Source organism: Hemiscyllium ocellatum, chromosome 15, assembly GCF_020745735.1.
Source record: "Hemiscyllium ocellatum isolate sHemOce1 chromosome 15, sHemOce1.pat.X.cur, whole genome shotgun sequence".
Taxonomy (NCBI): Eukaryota; Metazoa; Chordata; class Chondrichthyes; order Orectolobiformes; family Hemiscylliidae; genus Hemiscyllium; species Hemiscyllium ocellatum.
This window is the reverse complement of record NC_083415.1, coordinates 55,004,326-55,022,043: the sequence shown is the minus strand read 5'-3', so window position 1 is coordinate 55,022,043 and position 17,718 is coordinate 55,004,326. Positions and strand designations below refer to the sequence as shown.

The 17,718-nt window shown below is 42.2% G+C and overlaps 1 protein-coding gene across 3 annotated transcripts in view; it reads left to right on the top strand.

Moving 5' to 3' along the window:
* The window catches only part of LOC132822986 (protein phosphatase 1 regulatory inhibitor subunit 16B-like), a 204,161-nt gene that overhangs the window by 159,996 nt on the left and 26,447 nt on the right, over positions 1-17,718 (top strand). For all 3 annotated transcript variants that reach the window (XM_060836487.1, XM_060836489.1, XM_060836488.1), the window contains exons 4-7: positions 2,955-3,100; positions 4,018-4,121; positions 14,607-14,731; positions 16,476-16,601. In XM_060836487.1, coding sequence (XP_060692470.1) covers positions 2,955-3,100; positions 4,018-4,121; positions 14,607-14,731; positions 16,476-16,601 — 501 coding nt within the window. The remainder of the gene's footprint in view (positions 1-2,954; positions 3,101-4,017; positions 4,122-14,606; positions 14,732-16,475; positions 16,602-17,718) is intronic.

Below are 17,718 nucleotides of genomic sequence, written 5' to 3'. Positions count from 1 at the left end.
AGGTGTCCCAGTGATGCTTCACTGAAGCATTAACAGAAAAATATTGGTGCTTGCTTCACTGAATAAGTATTGGGTCAATAGATTGAAGGGATATGTTTTGAGGATAGTTTTAGACAAAGTCAGAAAGTCACTCAACATAAGGTTATGCTCTGAAATGAACCTGTTGGACTATAACCTGTTGTCTTGTGACTTCTGACTTTGGCCCCCCCCAGTCCAACATTCCACATCCACATAGTTTTAGAGGTGAAAAATTGCGCAGAGTTGATATGGGAGTCATAGGAGAGGTTAAAGGAGAGCATTGGAGAGCAGACAGAGGGTCAAGAGAGTTGAGATGGAGTGCAAGCGTATATATTATCAGTTATTTCTCAACAGAAAGATCATTGCTTAAGGACATATGATTGAAAGGGGAAAATAAATGATGAATAGGCACATGTTTTCAATCCCTGAGGGGTTTCTTTATTTGAATGCTTTGTTTGTTAATGTGCAGTTTTTCCATTATGCAAGACTTGTGCTTCTGGATTCTCTAAGGCTCTGTTAATGAATAGGCAGTGCTATGGTTTAGTATGTCTCTGCTCCCGTGTGCTATGATATACACTTTGCAGCTGTCGTTTTGTGCACTAAAAGTTCTTAATCTCAATCATGCCGTAATGAAAAGCCTCATCTGTTTGCAACAGTAGTAGACTTGCCAACTTTAAAGGCATTTAAATAGTCATTGGATAACAATATGGATGAGAATGGAACAGTGTAGATGGGCTTCAGATCGATTTCGCTGGTTAGCGCAACATCAAGGGCTGAAGGGCCTGTACTGCGCTGTAATGTTCTATGTCCTCCTCCTTTTCTGAAGAGCATTAAAATAAAAAAAGTGTGTGTGGCCCATGTGCCACATGGTGGCCAGCTACTGAAGCCACTTTCAGTAGTCTGGCAGTGGGCAATCACATCTATCAGATGAAAGGGAAGGATGGGAGAAGCTAACTTTAATAAAGTACCTGCAGGAAAGATCTTGTTCCGTCAACCTTCAATATTTAAAACTGCTTAAATATACAGAACAAAAATCTCACTCTTTGTATCCTTAAATGTGAAGCAATATAAGCAATAACACAAGCGCAGCAGGTCGGGCAGCATCCAAGGAGCAGGAGAGTCGACGTTTCGGGCATGAGCCCTTCTTCAGGAATGAGGAAAGTGTGTCCAGCAGGCTAAGATAAAAGGTGGGGAGGAGGGACTTGGGGGAGGGGCGTTGAAAATGCAATAGGTGGAAGGAGGTCAAGGTGAGGGTGATAGGCCGGAGTGGGGGTGGGGGTGGAGAGGTCAGGAAGAAGATTGCAGGTTAGGAAGGCGGTGCTGAGTTCATCCTAACCTGCAAACTTCTTCCTGACCTCTCCGCCCCCACCCCCACACCGGCCTATCACCCTCACCTTGACCTCCTTCCACCTATCACATTTCCAATGCCCCTCCCCCAAGTCCCTCCTCCTTACCTTTTATCTTAGCCTGCTGGACGCATTTTCCTCATTCCTGAAGAAGGGCTCATGCCCGAAACGTCGATTCTCCTGCTCCTTGGATGCTGCCTGACCTGCTGCGCTTTTCCAGCAACACATTTTCAGCTCTGATCTCCAGCGTCTGCAGACCTCACTTTCTCCTCCTAAGCAATAACACAACCCAAGGAAACCAAAAGGGTGTCCCTGCAGTTAATCTGTGTACACATTAATGTTGTATTAGGCAGCAAATCTCATGGTGCATTTAGTAACATGTTGCTAATCCATTGCGTCAGGTAATGTTACAATTCAAAAAGCCTGAGAACATGTTTATTTATCCCTGAATTGTTTTTAATTATTAGCTGGTTAATGTCCAAAGTGATGCATTCCCAGGTACTGTTCAATGCCCAGCTGGATGTTGATGAATACTTATATTGCACAATCCCGGGATTGCCAAGTTGTGGTAGGGTAAAATAGTTACATCTTTGGAGAAGCAATCAGAGGTTGTGGGTATTAATCCACCAGGACACAGAGTGAAACTAAATTGATCTGTGCTGCTACCAGAAAAAATTGGTTTTATAGTCAGTTCTGCTATAATGCAGTAGTTCCATTCTTAAGGAATCCCGTGTTATAAGTAAATTGTGTAATAACATTACCATTTAAACTAATGGGCTGGAATCACATTATAACCAGTACATGCTTTAAAACTTGGCACTTTAAAAACAATTTGTTTCCTCAATCCGTTGATCGTGCTATCGTGAATTTGTGTTAATGAAATGTGCATTATAGCAGAAAGACCTGTATTATATTACAGTAAAAATCCAACTGCTGTCCTTCATCAAAAATGATCAGCCATTGATCTGGTCTGTATCTGATTGCATTTTCATGTTATGTGCTTGAGTGTGAAGGCCTTCTGAAATGCTTAGCAGGTTGTTTCAAAGACCGTATGGGCAGCACGATGGCACAGTGGTTAGCACTGCTGCCTCACAGCGCCAGTGACCTGGGTTCAATTCTCGCCTCAGGCAACTGTTTGTGTGGGTTTACTCCAGGTACTCCGGTTTCCTCCCACAGTCCAAAAATGTGCAGGTTAGGTGAATTGGTGAAGGGGTAAATGTAGGCAAATGGGTCTGGGTGGGTTGCTCTTCGGAGGGTCAGTGTGGGCTTGTTGGGCTGAAGGGCCTGTTTCCACACTGTAAGTAATCTAATCACTGTAGTGGTTTGAGAAGGCAGCACACCACCACCTTCTCCAGGGCAACTGATGCTGGCCCAGCCAACAATTCCCACATCCAATGAATGAACGCAAGCAGAAAAGAAAACATAAAATGGCTCACCCCTGCTCGACATGGGTAGTGAAAGCAGGTTTGGCAGCATCGCCCATATCATCAGAACAAATGAGTTGCGGGGCAGTAACATAGGGTACACTTCCAAGGAAACATTTTCATTCTTGTGCTGGTCACTCTTTAATGCCTTGTGATTCCTTTCCAGTCCTGTATCGATAACTTTGAAGAGATGGTAACACTGCTTTTGGATCATGGCACCAACGTGGATGCGAAGGACAATGAGCTGTGGACGCCTTTGCATGCAGCTGCCACGTGTCGACACACCAACCTCGTCAAAATCCTCATCGAACGGTCAGTCTATTTTTGCCTTGACACTGAGAGGAGGATACATCCAAACCTCAAAGTCTCACTTAAATTCCCATTTCAGTCTAACCTGGCTAACCAAACATCTCGCCCACTCTTACCAATAGTTGTTGACTTGAATTGAAATGATTTGCAGGTTGATACTTAACGTACCTTCCTTGGCTATTGAGTTCTGTTTTGACTCGGGCAAGAATTGTGTCACAAGATCTCTGATGTGGAAGAGCTGGTGCTGGACTGGAGTGGCCAAAGTCAGAAGTCACCTGACACCGGGTTTATTTGAAATCACAACTTTTCAGACTGCTGCTGAAGGAGCAGTGCTCCGAAAACTTGAGTTCAATTAAACCTGTTGGACTATACCTGGTATTATGTGACTTCTGACAAGATTTCTGTTTAGTACTGTTTCCTGGATCCAATACTTACTGCTAAGTCAAAACCTTGAGAGGAATACCCACTTTCTTTAATTACCTTATGAATTATTAGGATACTAATTCCAAAAAACTGGAACGTGACAGAAGTCTATATAAATGAAATGAACTTGTATATAAATTCTATTAATTTTATTGATTTGATTTGATTGACAGAATAAACTCAGCCCTAACACTGCATTAAACACTCCCTTCTATTCAATGTCCTGGTAAACAGCTGTGAATATATACCTTTTACATTAAGTTTGATGGAATGAGGAAGGTCGCAAAGTGAAAATAAAGCAAGTGGATGCAGACTGCAAACTTGGTCCTGTCTGAACGGGAAAGGAGATTGATGTTGTAGGGTGGGATTTTCGGTACAAAGAGATATTTTTATTTTTATTAGATTTTGATGGAGAGCAAGGCAGCTGCGCCTTTGCAAGTAAAGTATTTACTTGAACTCAGAGTTCATGTTACTCATTCTCACTTCTGTTTCTTTAGGGGAGCTGACTTGCTGGCAGTCAATGCAGATGGGAACATGCCCTATGACTTGTGTGATGATGATCGGACTCTAGAGATCATCGAGACAGCAATGGTTAACCAGGGTAAGTCTATGAGGACAAATAGACTTGTGGCTATGTTCACCATGATTACCTGGAATTACAGCACTGATATAGGTTATTCAATCCATTCGGTTAATGCCACACCAGTTTCTTCTCACTCATCTCCACTTAACCCTATCAGCACATGTTTATGTTCTTTTCTCTCTAATATGTTTCATTCAGTTTCTCTGTAATGTATCCTTTGCTATGTTTGAGAGATGGAGAAGACTTGCCCTATATTCTCTAGAATTTAGTAGGATAAAAAAAATTGAAACAACTGGTTAAAATACAGAGATTGGTATCCCATCACCAAGTCACCCTTAATTTACAGGTCCTTAAAACTGATATAGCTCTGTCAGAGCCAGCTTTCAGAGTGAACAGAACCCCTGATACTTCCTGTTCTTAGCTGTCAGGCAGGGCTCCTGATTAGACAAGATTAACAGCCCCAATCAGAGAACTCATATCCTATGATGACTACCTGGCTGACCTCGTTACAATCACTACAGTATTCTCCTTGAAGCGTGTAACCTTCTTAGTGCTCATCAGGATAGTTGCAGAAAAGATGTTTCTCCCAGCAGAGGGTGCCTAAAACCAAAGGAAACAAGTCTTGGAATAATGGGCAGGTCATTTCAGACTGAGAAGAGGAGGAAGTTCTCCCCTCAGAGGATGGTGAATCTTTGGAATTCTGTACCCAAGAAGCTTAGCAGAGGCTCAGTTATTGAGGATATTAAGGTAGAGATCTATTAATATCTGGATTTTACAGCGATCAAGGGATATGGGGACAAGTGAGGAAATGATATTGATGTAGAAGATCAATTGTGGTCTGGCCGATTGGTTGAGTAGCCTACTCCTGTTCGGATGTCCTGCATTTTTGTTCATTATGATGGTGGTGTTGCACACTGTAACCATTCTACGGCAGGGAAATTTGTCCTGACCTCCCGATTGGATTTATTGACGATACATTTACAAGTGATTGTCAATATATCCATGACTCTGGGTTTAACACTCCCCACAGATGGAAATGTCTTTTCTGATTTATTCTGTCAACCCATTTCATCATTTTAAAGACCTCTCTCAGGTCAATCACTGCCTTTTATAGATAATAATAGAGGCACAGCCTGTTCAGTCTTCTCTGATAAGTATAACCTTTTCATTTTTAAATCAAGCTCATAAGTTATTTTCTCTGTACATCCTTTCTATAATGGAGGAATCAGAACTGAGCACAATATTCTAAGTATGGTCGAACACTTCCGTTCTGGAATAAAAACCTCCTAAGCTTCACTTTACTGCTCAGCTCGTGTACAACATGAAAAAAAATCCATTAGCTGTTTCAATATGTGAGGGGGAGCAGACACTGGAGCGTTGATTCTCAGACAATCTCCAGATACTTTAGATGTGGGGGAAGAAGGGGGAGAGGTTGTGCCTGGCATTGTTAAATGAATAAAAGCTGTAGAAATCACGAGCTTGTTTTTTTCTTCCCCGTTCCCTGTTGTCATTCCAATCTTACACTCTTTAGACAGATACATATGAGAACAACAGGGCTCAGTGCTGTTGCAAAGTGTTTTATTCTAATTTTATATTTCATAGAATCCCTACAGTGTGGAAGCAGGCCATTCAGCCAATCAAGTCCATGCTGACCCTCTGAAGAGCATTACTCCCAGACCCACCCAATCCGTATAAGTGGCCATTTCTCATGGCTGACCCATTAGCCTGTACATCCTTGGACACTATGGACAATTTAGCATGGCAAATCCACCTAACCTACACATCTTTGGATTGTGGGAGGAAACCAGAGCACCCAGAGGCAACCATCTCAGACATGAGGAGAACATGCCAACTCCACATAGAGTGTGGAATCGAACCCAGATCCCTGGTGCTGTGAGGCAGCAGAGATAACTACTGAGCCACCTAGCAGCTAAAGACAGACAGAGGCAGAAGATACATTGGCATTGGTACAATGGAACTGTCTTCCAAATCACAAACCTTCTTGACTTGGAAAGATCCCATCTTTGGGTGAAAATCCTGGAGCCCCCCCCCCCCCCCCCGTCCGCCTTGTGGGGGTACATTCATTCAGACTTCAGCAGTTTAAGGAGGAGGTTTGGGGAGACTATGGATGGGCAATAAATGCTGGGATAGCCAACAATCCAAACAACCCATAATATAAGACCCACTACCACCTTCTTGAATGCAACTAAAGATGGACAATAAGCCTTGCCAGCAATGCCATATCCTGTAAATGAATAAAGCAAATGAGATGGGAAGGTTGAGGGAAGCAAAGGAAATGGAGCAAGTCAGAGGGAATAGGGCAGGCAGTGAGAAAAATCAGAGAGAGTCAGTTGAAAATGTAGCCACAAAATTATCACATCTTTGTTGTAAGAGTTTTTAACCCTATAGCCATTATGATTTTTGCAATGCAAAAAAAAAACCCATGGGATACTTTAAATTATGTTTAGAAAAGGATTGCACAGCTTGAGGAATGTAATGGTAAACATTCCAGTAATTCCTTCTGTCAGGAAAGGTTGGGCATGCCAGATTCATAATTTATAGCTCCTCATGTACCTCCCATTTCTTTACTAACGGCAGTTTTGTCCTCTTACTGTGAAACTGCGAATGTCATTTGTTGCAAATTAACATCAAAAAAGTTTGGACCTTTCTTCCGATTACCCCTTGTTTTAGTAACTTGATGTTGATTTACTTTTATACATTTATCCCCCAGGCATATCCCTTGATTCACTGAGCGATCAGCAATATTTCATTCTTAGCCTTGAATATTCTAAATGATGGAGCATTCACAACCCTATAGGGTATAGAATGCTAAAAAGTCACAACCCCCTGAGTGAACAAAGCACTCTTCAATTTATATTCTTTAAGATTCTGTCAAAGAGGCCTGTGCAAACTGTCAGCAATAGGAACTTCCCCTCTGTCCCCGATCAGCTCCTTGCCAACAGGAATGTTTTATATTAAAAGTGCAAATGTTTCATACAGAAGAAGCACAGACTAACAATCAGACTGCTATAACACTAATTAGGATAGCTAGCACCTGTAATAAAAACGGGAAGTGCTGGAAAAACTCTTGGAGTCATAACTGACTTGAGACATGATCTGGTTTTTTTCTCCACAGACTCTGCCAGACCCACAAAGTATTCCAGCAGTTTCTGATTTTATTGCTAATTTTCAACATCTGCAACATTTTACTTTGAAAGCTAACTCCAGCTTATGCAAATGAGCAACCATTAGTGTTTTGTACAGCTACGCATGGTATACGATTGTGTAAACACATAAAGAAGAAACCTACATTTATATATCACCTTTCATAACATCAGGACATCCCAAAACATTTTACACCTTATGTCCTACATTTGAAATGTATTCACAGATGTGAGGTATACGTGACTCCATCAGATCTTCTCCAACGCATTAAGATTTTCTCATGTTTCCTAATGTTTAAATTAATGTTTGTTATGAGGTGAAATATCATCTTTGTATTTCCTGTGTCTTTTCCTCCAGAGTGCAAAGGATTGTGACATATTTATAGAAATGGTGTCAAATATATTCAGCTGTATCAGGTGTCAGTCATGGTTCACTGGGTAGCGCTCTCACTCCAGAGTCAGTGATTTTGGGTTCCAGTCACATTCCAGACATGGAAATCGAGGCCGACAGTCCAGTGGAGCATGAGACTGTGTTGCACTGTTAGAAGTAATGTCTTTTGAATAAAATGTTAAGCTGATTGCCCGTCTTCTCTCTTGGGTCAATGTGTAAAATCCTGTCAACAACTGTGAAGAAGAACAGGAAGTTCTCCTAGTCAATATATATCCTTCAGTCCATATCCTCACTTTGCCATCTGTGAGACCTTCATATTTGCAAATTCCTACATTAAAACTGAATGATGCAACTGAACTTCAAATGAGCCTCATTGGTTACAAAGCGTTCAGGGTGCCCCATGTTTATGAAAAAACATTAAAAGACATGGTATCAAGATTTTTTTCCCCCTTTCTGTCACTGGATGCTACACAGATTTCCTTTCCCATGGGAGAGGGAGTTGAATCTCAAGGTTGGTTGATGCCACAAAATGAATGCTGACTGTAAGGGATTGAGATGAAATGAGAGTGAGCAATTATAACCTGGGTCTATAGTAAGCTCAAAGACGTAGCATAAACCGCCCTGCAACAGATACTGATTATCACTTCATTTCTAACCTCGACCAGAGAAAACGACAAGAAATTCTGATGCAAGAAATAGTCAGTTAAAATGAATGTGATCATTAAACTGGCTATGATAAGACACTGAGAAGCTAAGATAATAATGAAGGCATCCATCCATCTTGGGAGACAATGGACAGCCCATTTGGCCCAGTGTGAAATTGGGTTGAACATTGCCTTTTGCGTTTGAAGGCTGATTTGTGAGATTCCGCAGCTGGTGTTGGTGGCATTGGTCTGGTGTTGACTTGTAACGATTGGAATGAGGTCAGCCAGATAGATCTCATAGAGTGTGGGTTCCCTGATTGCAGCTGTTAACCTGGTCCAATCAGGGAGTCCTGGCTGAGAGATATAAACAGGAGGATCAGGAGTTCTTCTCACTCTAGCTCTGAACTAGATTACAAGAGGATCTTGATCAGATGGGCCAATGGGCTGTGAAGTGGCAGACGGTGTTTAATTTTGATAAAGGTGAAGTGCTGCATTTTGGGAAAGCAAATCTTAGCAGGAATTATACACTTAATGGTAAGGTCCTAGGGAGTGTTGCTGAACAAAGAGACCTTGGAGTGCAGGTTTATAGCTCCTTGAAAGTGGAGTCGTGGATAGATAGGATAGTGAAGAAGGCATTTGGTGTGCTTTCCTTTATTGGTCAGAGTATTGAGTACAGGAGTTGGGAGGTCATGTTGTGGCTGTACAGGACATTGGTTAGGCCACTGTTGGAATATTGCATGCAATTCTGGTCTCCTTCCATCGGAAAGATGTTGTGAAACTTGAAAGGGTTCAGAAAAGATTTACAAGGATGTTGCCTGGGTTGGAGGATTTGAGCTATAGGGAGAGGTTGGAGAGGCTAGGGCTGTTTTCCCTGGAGTGTTTGAGGCTGAGGGGTGACCATATAGAGGTTTATAAAATCATGAAGGGCATGGATAGGATAAATAGACAAAGTCTTTTCCCTGGGGTTGGGGAATCCAGAACTAGAGGGCATATGTTTAGGGTGAGAGGGGAAAGATATAAAAGAGACCTCAGGGGCAACTTTTTCATGCAGAGGGTAGTACATGTATGGAATGAACTGCCAGAAGAAGTGGTGAAGGCTGGTACAATTGCAACATTTAAAAGGTATCTGGATGAGTATATGAATAGGAAGGGTTTGGAGGGATATGGGCTGGGTGCTAACAGGTGGGTCTAGATTAGGTTAGGATATGTAGTGGCATGGATGAGTTTAACCGGAGGGTCTGCTTCCATGCTGTACCCCTCTATGACTCTAAATAAGGGGTCACTTGGTGATGGGATACCAACATTACGGAGGTATTTCAGATTGATGTTTCTCCTTCTTCTCAGTGGGCTGTTTTCTGCCATCTGATCATTTCTTTGTCCTCTGCCTTTCCTATGCCCTTCTGACTGCATACCATAATACAACAAGAACATAAGAAACGGGGGAGGGTAGTCCATTCAGCCACTTGAGGCTAATCCTTGAGACAGTATGAGCATTGCTGATCTTGGCATTCAATTCCACTTTCCATCCTTATGTCCTCATGTTTCACTGGGACATCGGGATTATTTCACTCTTGCCCTTGAACCTACTCCATGATGGAGCATTCACAACACAATGCTGTATTGAATTCCAGTCACAACCACCCGAGTGAAAAAAACTCTCCTCGTGGATTTGGAATCACAAGTGGGCAAGAACAGGCAGAGGTGGCCCGAAAGGCCATTCAGTGAACCAGATGGGTGTTTGAAACAACATAGAACAGTACAGCACATGTTTATGTACAGCACAGTACAGGCCCTTCGGTCCTTGATGTTGTGTCGACCTTTCATCCTACTCTATGATCAGACTAACCCGCATACCCTTCACTGTACTATCTTCCATGTGCCTATCCAAATGTCCCTAATGTATCTGACTCTATTACCACCACTGGCAGTGCATTCCACACACCCACTACTCTCTGTGTAGAAAAAAAACTACCTCTGACTTCTCCCCTAAACCTTCCTCCACTTACCTTAAAATTATGCCCCCTCATGATAGCCATTTCTGCCCTGGGAAAAAGTCTCTTGCTATAATCATGAGGGGCATGGATAGGATAAATAGACAAAGTCTTTTCCCTGGGGTGGGGGAGTCCAGAACTAGAGGGCATACATGTTTAGGGTGAGAGGGGAAAGATATAAAAGGGACGTAAGGGACAACTTTTTCAAGCAGAGGGTGGTACGTGTATGGAATGAGTTGTCAGGGGAAGTGGTGGAGGCTGGTACAACTGCAACATTTAAAAGGCATCTGGATGGGTATATGAGTAGGAAGGGTTTGGAGGAATATGGGCTGGGTGCTGGCAGGTTGGACTAGATTGGGTTGAGATATCTGGTCGGCCTGGATAACTTGGACCAAAGTGTCTGTTTCCATGCTGTACATCACTATGACTCTATTCACCCTATCTATGCCTCTCCATATCAAGTCACCTGTCATCATTATTCGCTCCAACAACAATGGTTACATGGTCACTATTGGCTAACTTTTCCATTGAATTCAGTCTTTAACCATCTGCCATGCTGGGATTGAAACCCATGTCCCCAGAACATTGGCCTCGAGTTCTGGATTACTCAGCTAACAACATTACCACGATGTCATCACCTCCAGTTTATCATTGCCTATTTTGCTAAACTCCAGTGAAGCCTTTCTTAGAAGAGTTCTGCCATGTTGATGGTTTGGGAAGGCACAAATAATATTTTCTAATTACACATGGGATTGAGAAGTTTAACTAAACCCTTTTTCTCTTATTATTACAGCTGAATGTAGAAAGGGAGCCAGCCAATTTGCATACAGAAAGCACCTACAAACAGCTGTGTGCTATAGTCCAGATAATCTGTTTTACTTGATGTTTCTAGAAGGATAAATATTGACTGAAACACGGGAAAACCCTCTACCCTCTTTTGAAATAACAGCATTTATATCAACTTGAAAGTGCAGATGCATGGGGCCTCAGTTTGTAACATCTCATCTGAAATATGACACCACCAAAAAATGCAGCATTCCCTCAGTGTCACCCTAGTTTTGCTCCCCAGTCTTTGGAGTGGAACTGGGAATGCCACTGACTGACCCAAGTCTAAAACCACCAAGACTGTTTGGAGAGCGGGGGTTTGTAGGGTTTAAAGGGGCTTGAGGGCCTGGGCAAAGTACAAATTGTGAAGCCTGTTTCCATCTATCTCATGTAGCTTCCTGGCTGCTTCATTAGGCCAAACAGAAAGCCTGTGTCTTTACTGTTCATGGTTTGAGTCACTATAAATGTTCTATTTACAGAGTCTGTAAAGTCAACCAGTCTTCTAAATATCTGTGTAAATTGAGTTTATTTTATGTCTGAGCGATCCAAACTCGGTTGTAGTTTTGTTTTGGTGAATTTTGCATCCGGGAGGGTGAAGGATGCTAATATTTGGAACTGGAGCCCTTTATGTACCATATACTCAGCTGTAATGCCAAGGAGTCTCCGAGATTGAGTGTAACATGATCAGACGCCCGTGCCCTGCTTCTGATGAAATATCACAGACCTAACCTCAGAATAACATGTTCTCCTGCTGCAGTATGACAGGTTGTTTTTCCTGTTGTGTGGCCGTTCTGACTAATGTTGCCAATTTATATTGAACAAGAGACCGTTTCATCAGTGGACATGAACCCCCAGGAGCTGGAATGACATCATCCAAACTCGGTTTTGCAAAGCAGTAAAACACAGGGCACTTTCATCCCATCAGTCTAACCTGGAACTAAGTCCAGTTACCAGAGTTAAAAGAACGCCCTGCTAACCCAAGCCTCACCAAACTTTCTGACTGACAGCACCAAGGGAAACACCACACAACTTGTTCTTATACACTGTCGATGTTTCCAATCAACCTGTTCAGAGATGTTATGACACACTTCTGGAGCAGGTGATCCTAGATCTCCTGGCTCAGAGGTAGGGACACTATCACTGCAAGAGCCATTCTCATATACCCTGTATATTGGGATCTTGGCTCAGTTGGATTAAACAAAGGTAAGCATTTATTTGGTCCAGCAACTGTATTGCCATGTTGTCTTTGATTTGGACCAAAGTGGGTTTCACCTGGCCTCTTACTCAGCCAGCATTAGTCACAGGAAATTGCGGAGTTGTGGTTTTTTCCCTTAATGCCAATGTTACTCAGGATCAAACTATCAGTATTGAGTTTTCACAATTTGTTTAGTCTAGGGAGAGTAGCCTGCCATCGTTGTCTCGTCCGCCCTGTATGTGACTCCAGATCCATGTCCATAAGTTTGACTCTTCATTACTCCCTAATATGCCCAAGCAAGACATGTCAAGGGCAGTAGGAGTGGGCTATAATTGCAGGTCTTACCTGTGATGCCCTCGTACTGCTGTGAACGAATAACAAATAGTCGAAAAGTATGGCACTGAAAAAGTACAGCAGGTCAGGCCACATCCGAGGAGCAGGAGAATCAATTTTTTGGGCATATCAGGAATGATAAAGGGCTGATGCGTGAAACGTCAACTCTCCTGCTCCTCGGATACTGCTGGAGCAGCGGTGCTTTTCCAGTGCCATAACTTATCAATTCTGAATCTTTAGCGCACGCAGTTCTCACTTTCTCATCATGAATAACAAATAGATTATTACAATGATCGACATTGACAAAAGAAATGGAAGGACGCTCTAGTGGAACGTAACCATCAACATGGATAGCTTAGGCCAAATGATCTGTATCTCTGCTTTATGTCCTGTGAAATCTTATCTGTAAATGAGACCAGTTAGAGTTGCCAGCTGAAAATGTGTTGCTGGTTAAAGCACAGCAGGTTAGGCAGCATCCAAGGAATAGGAAATTCGACGTTTCGGGCATAAGCCCTTCAAGGAGGAAGAGAGCTTCTTCAAGGAAGGCATCCTTGCAAGAGGATTCGTAGTAGGTTAAAATGGAGGAAGAGAGCTTCAGCATCTGCAGACCTCATTTTTTACCCAGTTAGAGTTGCCAGTCCTCCATGATTATTCTTGAGTCTCCATCAGTTGAAAATTCATCTCCTGAACATTGTTCCGAGCAAGCAAGAAAAAAAAGTATGCGTGTTTTTATTTATCATGGGTGGGGGGAGGGTAAATGGGTTAGCTGACTGGCAAGGAAGAGTGGGTGGAAGTGATGAAACACCCAGCATTGGGAATCTGATTCCTGTCCAACTCATGATGAAATCTGGCTTTTGAGGGGAGGAACAAAATGACTTTTACCACCAGTTATATGGATTCTTTGGTGCCCCCTTTTATATCTGCAATCTTACTGTACCAGAACAATAAATTAACCAACCTGAAGAAATATTTTTGTAATATTAGCTTCTCAACCAGTTGCCTAAAAACATCCTAGCTTGGCAATATTTCCTGTTTTTTTTCAATGCCCCTCTGTTATACTACATCCAGTTATTTGTATACAACAGATGGCCAACTTTAATTATATCTCAAAGGCAAAATACTTCTCTTGTTCATATGCTGAAGGGAACACTTAAATTCCCATTCACCGATCAACACATATAACAACTACGGGGTAAAAACAATGACTGCAGATGCTGGAAACCAGATTCTGGATCAGTAGCGCTGGAAGAGCACAGCAGTTCAGGCAGCATCTAAGGAGCAGTGAAATCGACATTTCGGGCAAAAGCCCTTCATCAGGAATAAAGGCAGTGAGCCTGAAGCTCGAAGAGGGTGGGGGTGGGGAGAAAGTAGCATAGAGGACAAGCCATGGGGAGAGTGCTGAGCTGCTGAGCTGACTTGTCCGGACTTGTCCTACCTGCCTATCTCCTTTTCCACCTATCCACTCCACCCTCTCCTCCCTGACCTATCACCTTCATCCCCTCCCCCACTCACCTATTGTACTCTATGCTACTTTCTCCCCACCCCACCCTCCTCTAGCTTATCTCTCCACGCTTCAGGCTCACTGCCTTTATCCCTGATGAAGGGCTTTTGCCTGAAACGTCGATTTCGCTGCTCCTTGGATGCTGCATGAACTGCTGTGCTCTTCCAGCACCACTAATTCGCATATAATTACTACATTTTCAAACAAAATAGTCATCAATTATTAACAGCTCTGACTTTGGTCTACTTTTAAACTTCCTACTCCTAATGTTTCCATTTCCTGGATGTGTGCAACCTCTCCTTGCTAATTTCCTTCATGGCCACTTTAAAAACAAAAGAGAACTTGCATCCATAATGTTGACAAATTTCCTGTTTGTAGTTTGTGTACGATCGGACTGAAACACCCCTGCTGAGATTTCTGACAGGAATTAACAAACTTTCATCTTCAAATCTTGCTCAGGGATCACTCAGGAGAAAATTGACCAAACCCGCACTGCAATAGAGCAGCAAATGATTATAGACATCAAAGATGGTATTCAGGCGGGTGCTGATCTGAATGCAAGAGATGCACAGGGAGCCACCTTGGTAAGTGAAGTTGCCACCATTTGATGCGGGTTGACCTAGCCTTAGCACTGGGTGTACTCAAAGAATAACATTTCCAAATATGGGAAGTCACGCTCATTATAATATTATTTAGAATTTGTTTTAAGTCTAATTGAAATGAAATCATGGGAATGAAATAAGCCGTACACAAGGCAAGAATGCCTAAGCTTTATCACCTTATCTCAATTCTAATGCAACTATTGTCAACACAATGTGCAGGTAAGCCTACGTTTTACGAGGTATCCTGACCTTGAAGGCGCAACTTGACATTCATTTTTATGTTTGCATGACATTGAGGTAAGAATAAACAGTATGCGGTAGTCTAGATTTATTTTGGAAAATAACCACCAGATTAACTTTTCCAAATTTATAGTCTCCCTCACTTCTCTTATTGTTCTTGAATAAATAGCATCTATTTAGACAATTCTAAGGAAAGGTCACCAATCAGGAAATGTTAACTCTAATTTCTCTCCACAGTTGCTGCTGAGCTTTTCCAGCAATTGCTGTTTTTGTTCCTATTTACAGAGGATTTATTTGATTGATCCCTATCTGCAATGTTATTTTAAAACTGTCATTAATTCTTAGATAAATTATCTGATATCTTCTAATGATCAGACTTCTTGATAGTCCAGTTGATGTTAATTTTGAGATTAATTATCTGACTTTGCTACTTATAGAGATGACACGTTGCTCATGCTCTCCCTCAGGAGGGTTGCATTTTCTCCCCGTGTCTGAGTAGGTTTTCTCTGGGGGCTCCTTTTTCCTGCCATAAACGAAAGACGTGCAGGTTAGATGGATTGACGATGCTAAATTACCCATTGTGTCCAGGGATGTGTAGGCTAGGTGGATTGGCCATAGGGAATGCAGGGTTACAGGGGTAAGGTATGGGGGTGGTGGCGTGGGTGAAACACTCTTGGTAGGGTTGGTGTGGACTCGATGGGCTGAATGGCCTGCTTCCACACTTAGGGATTCTATGATTCTTTGATTTTTATGCCTATTTGGAGCAAATAATCATTCAGAATGTTATTTTGTCAACTTTCATTCCAAGTTTCAACCCTTATTTGCAGTTATTACAAGTCCTTCCTTTTGTTTGGCTCTGAATGTTCACAATTCAGAGAATTTCTGGTCATGCTAGACTGGTGGTCTTTGGGAACTAAGACTTGGAGGTGTTCAGTCCTGTCAAGGTTGAGGAGTTTTTGGATGCTAGGTTTCCATTATTCCTTTTAAAGATATTGTTTGCCTGAAGCTTGATTTCCAAATTTCAAAGCTGTTTGTAAATCAGAAATGAAGTATGTGTATTGATGCAGCATTCAGTCATAAAGATTAGCTTGGAGCAAAACAACTTATAATATCTTGAAAACATGTGGCTGCAACAGTAATGAGGAAGGCAGAGCATAGAGAATGCTTATGCAAAATAAGCCCCAGCACTCATTAGTTTGTGTTAAGTGAATGTCTGTCCCACTATATTCTACTCTGCTGATGCCTTAAACACTACATTCAGTGTCACACAACAACCTGCATTCAAATAGCACCTTTACCTGGGTAAAAGGTCCCAAGGCATACAAGCCCTTTTCCTCACGTACACAGCTATCCAATTGTTGTTTTTTTTCTTCTTTGTGGGAGTTTCCCGAAGTCTTTTCATTTGAAATTTGATTATTGTCCTGTTGTTGATTTATGGGTCAGTGGCCAGTTTGTTTAAGGCCTTTTTCACCTGTCTCTCCCTCAGCTCCATGTGGTTGCTGCCAATGGGTACTGCACAGTTGCTGAGCTCCTTCTCGAACACGGGGCCAAAGTAAACATCAAGGACCATGAAGGCTGGGAACCACTGCATGCAGCTGCCTGCTGGGGTCAGGTCAGTCACTCTATATAACTGGAGGTATTGGTGTTTTGTACGCAAATTGCTCAGAAAGGTGAGAAGATGCATCTGCATTTGTGTAGCACCCTTCACATACTCGTGATGTCTATTTGAAGCCAGTTAGCACATTTTTGAGTATGATCGCTGTTGTACTGTAGGAAATTTGGCAGCCATTTTGCACACACAAGCTCCCTCAAATGGCATAATGATAATGATTAGATAATCTGTTTTTGTGATGTTGTTTAAGGGATAAATATTGAGCTGGGCACTGGGGATAACTTCCTTGCTCTTCTTTTGAATAGTGCAAAGGAAGATTTTACAACTGAGATAGTAGACAGGTCATCAAGTTGAACATCTCATCTAAAATGTAGTCCCTCTAACAGTGTGGCATTCCCTCCATACTGCACTGGAATGCCAGCTTAGGTACAGTACTCGAGGAGTAGGACTAGAACAAACAACCTGCAACATAATTCTGCAACATAAGAACAAATTCCATGGCAACACCACCAACAATCAGAGCTATTTTGCCAACTAACCAGCACATTGTATGAATAGTTGCTTGTTTTAAAATTTGGTGTTCTTGCAACTGTCCTGATGAGTGCAAGACAAAAGGCTTTGACAGCATGTCCCTTTCTTTTTAACAAAACCTATAAATACATTGGCACAGTAACAGTATGTGAGAAGGTCTGGGACCAGGGAACATAATCTCACAGGAAGGGGTCACCCACCTAAAACAGAGTTGAAAAAGAATTTCTTCTCACAAAGGATAACAAATGTATGGAAATCTTTACTGCGGAGTGCTGTTGAGGCTGGGTCATTAAGTATATTCAAGTACATTGAGATAGAATTTTACTCAAATGAATCAAGACAGGATGGTGGAATTGGGGATTATCAGATCAGCCATGACCTCGCTGAATGGTGGAACAGATACAATGAGCCAAATGAGCTGCTTCTGCTCCTGTGTCTTTCAGTTTATTGCTTAGATTTTGATTTGATGAACTCCTGGTCTGGGCAGAAGGTGACAATGAGTAGTCTGTTCCTGCACATTGCATAGTCAACAGATGTAGAACAGCATTGATAGATTGTCAGCTACTGGTTACCTGCATACGTGACA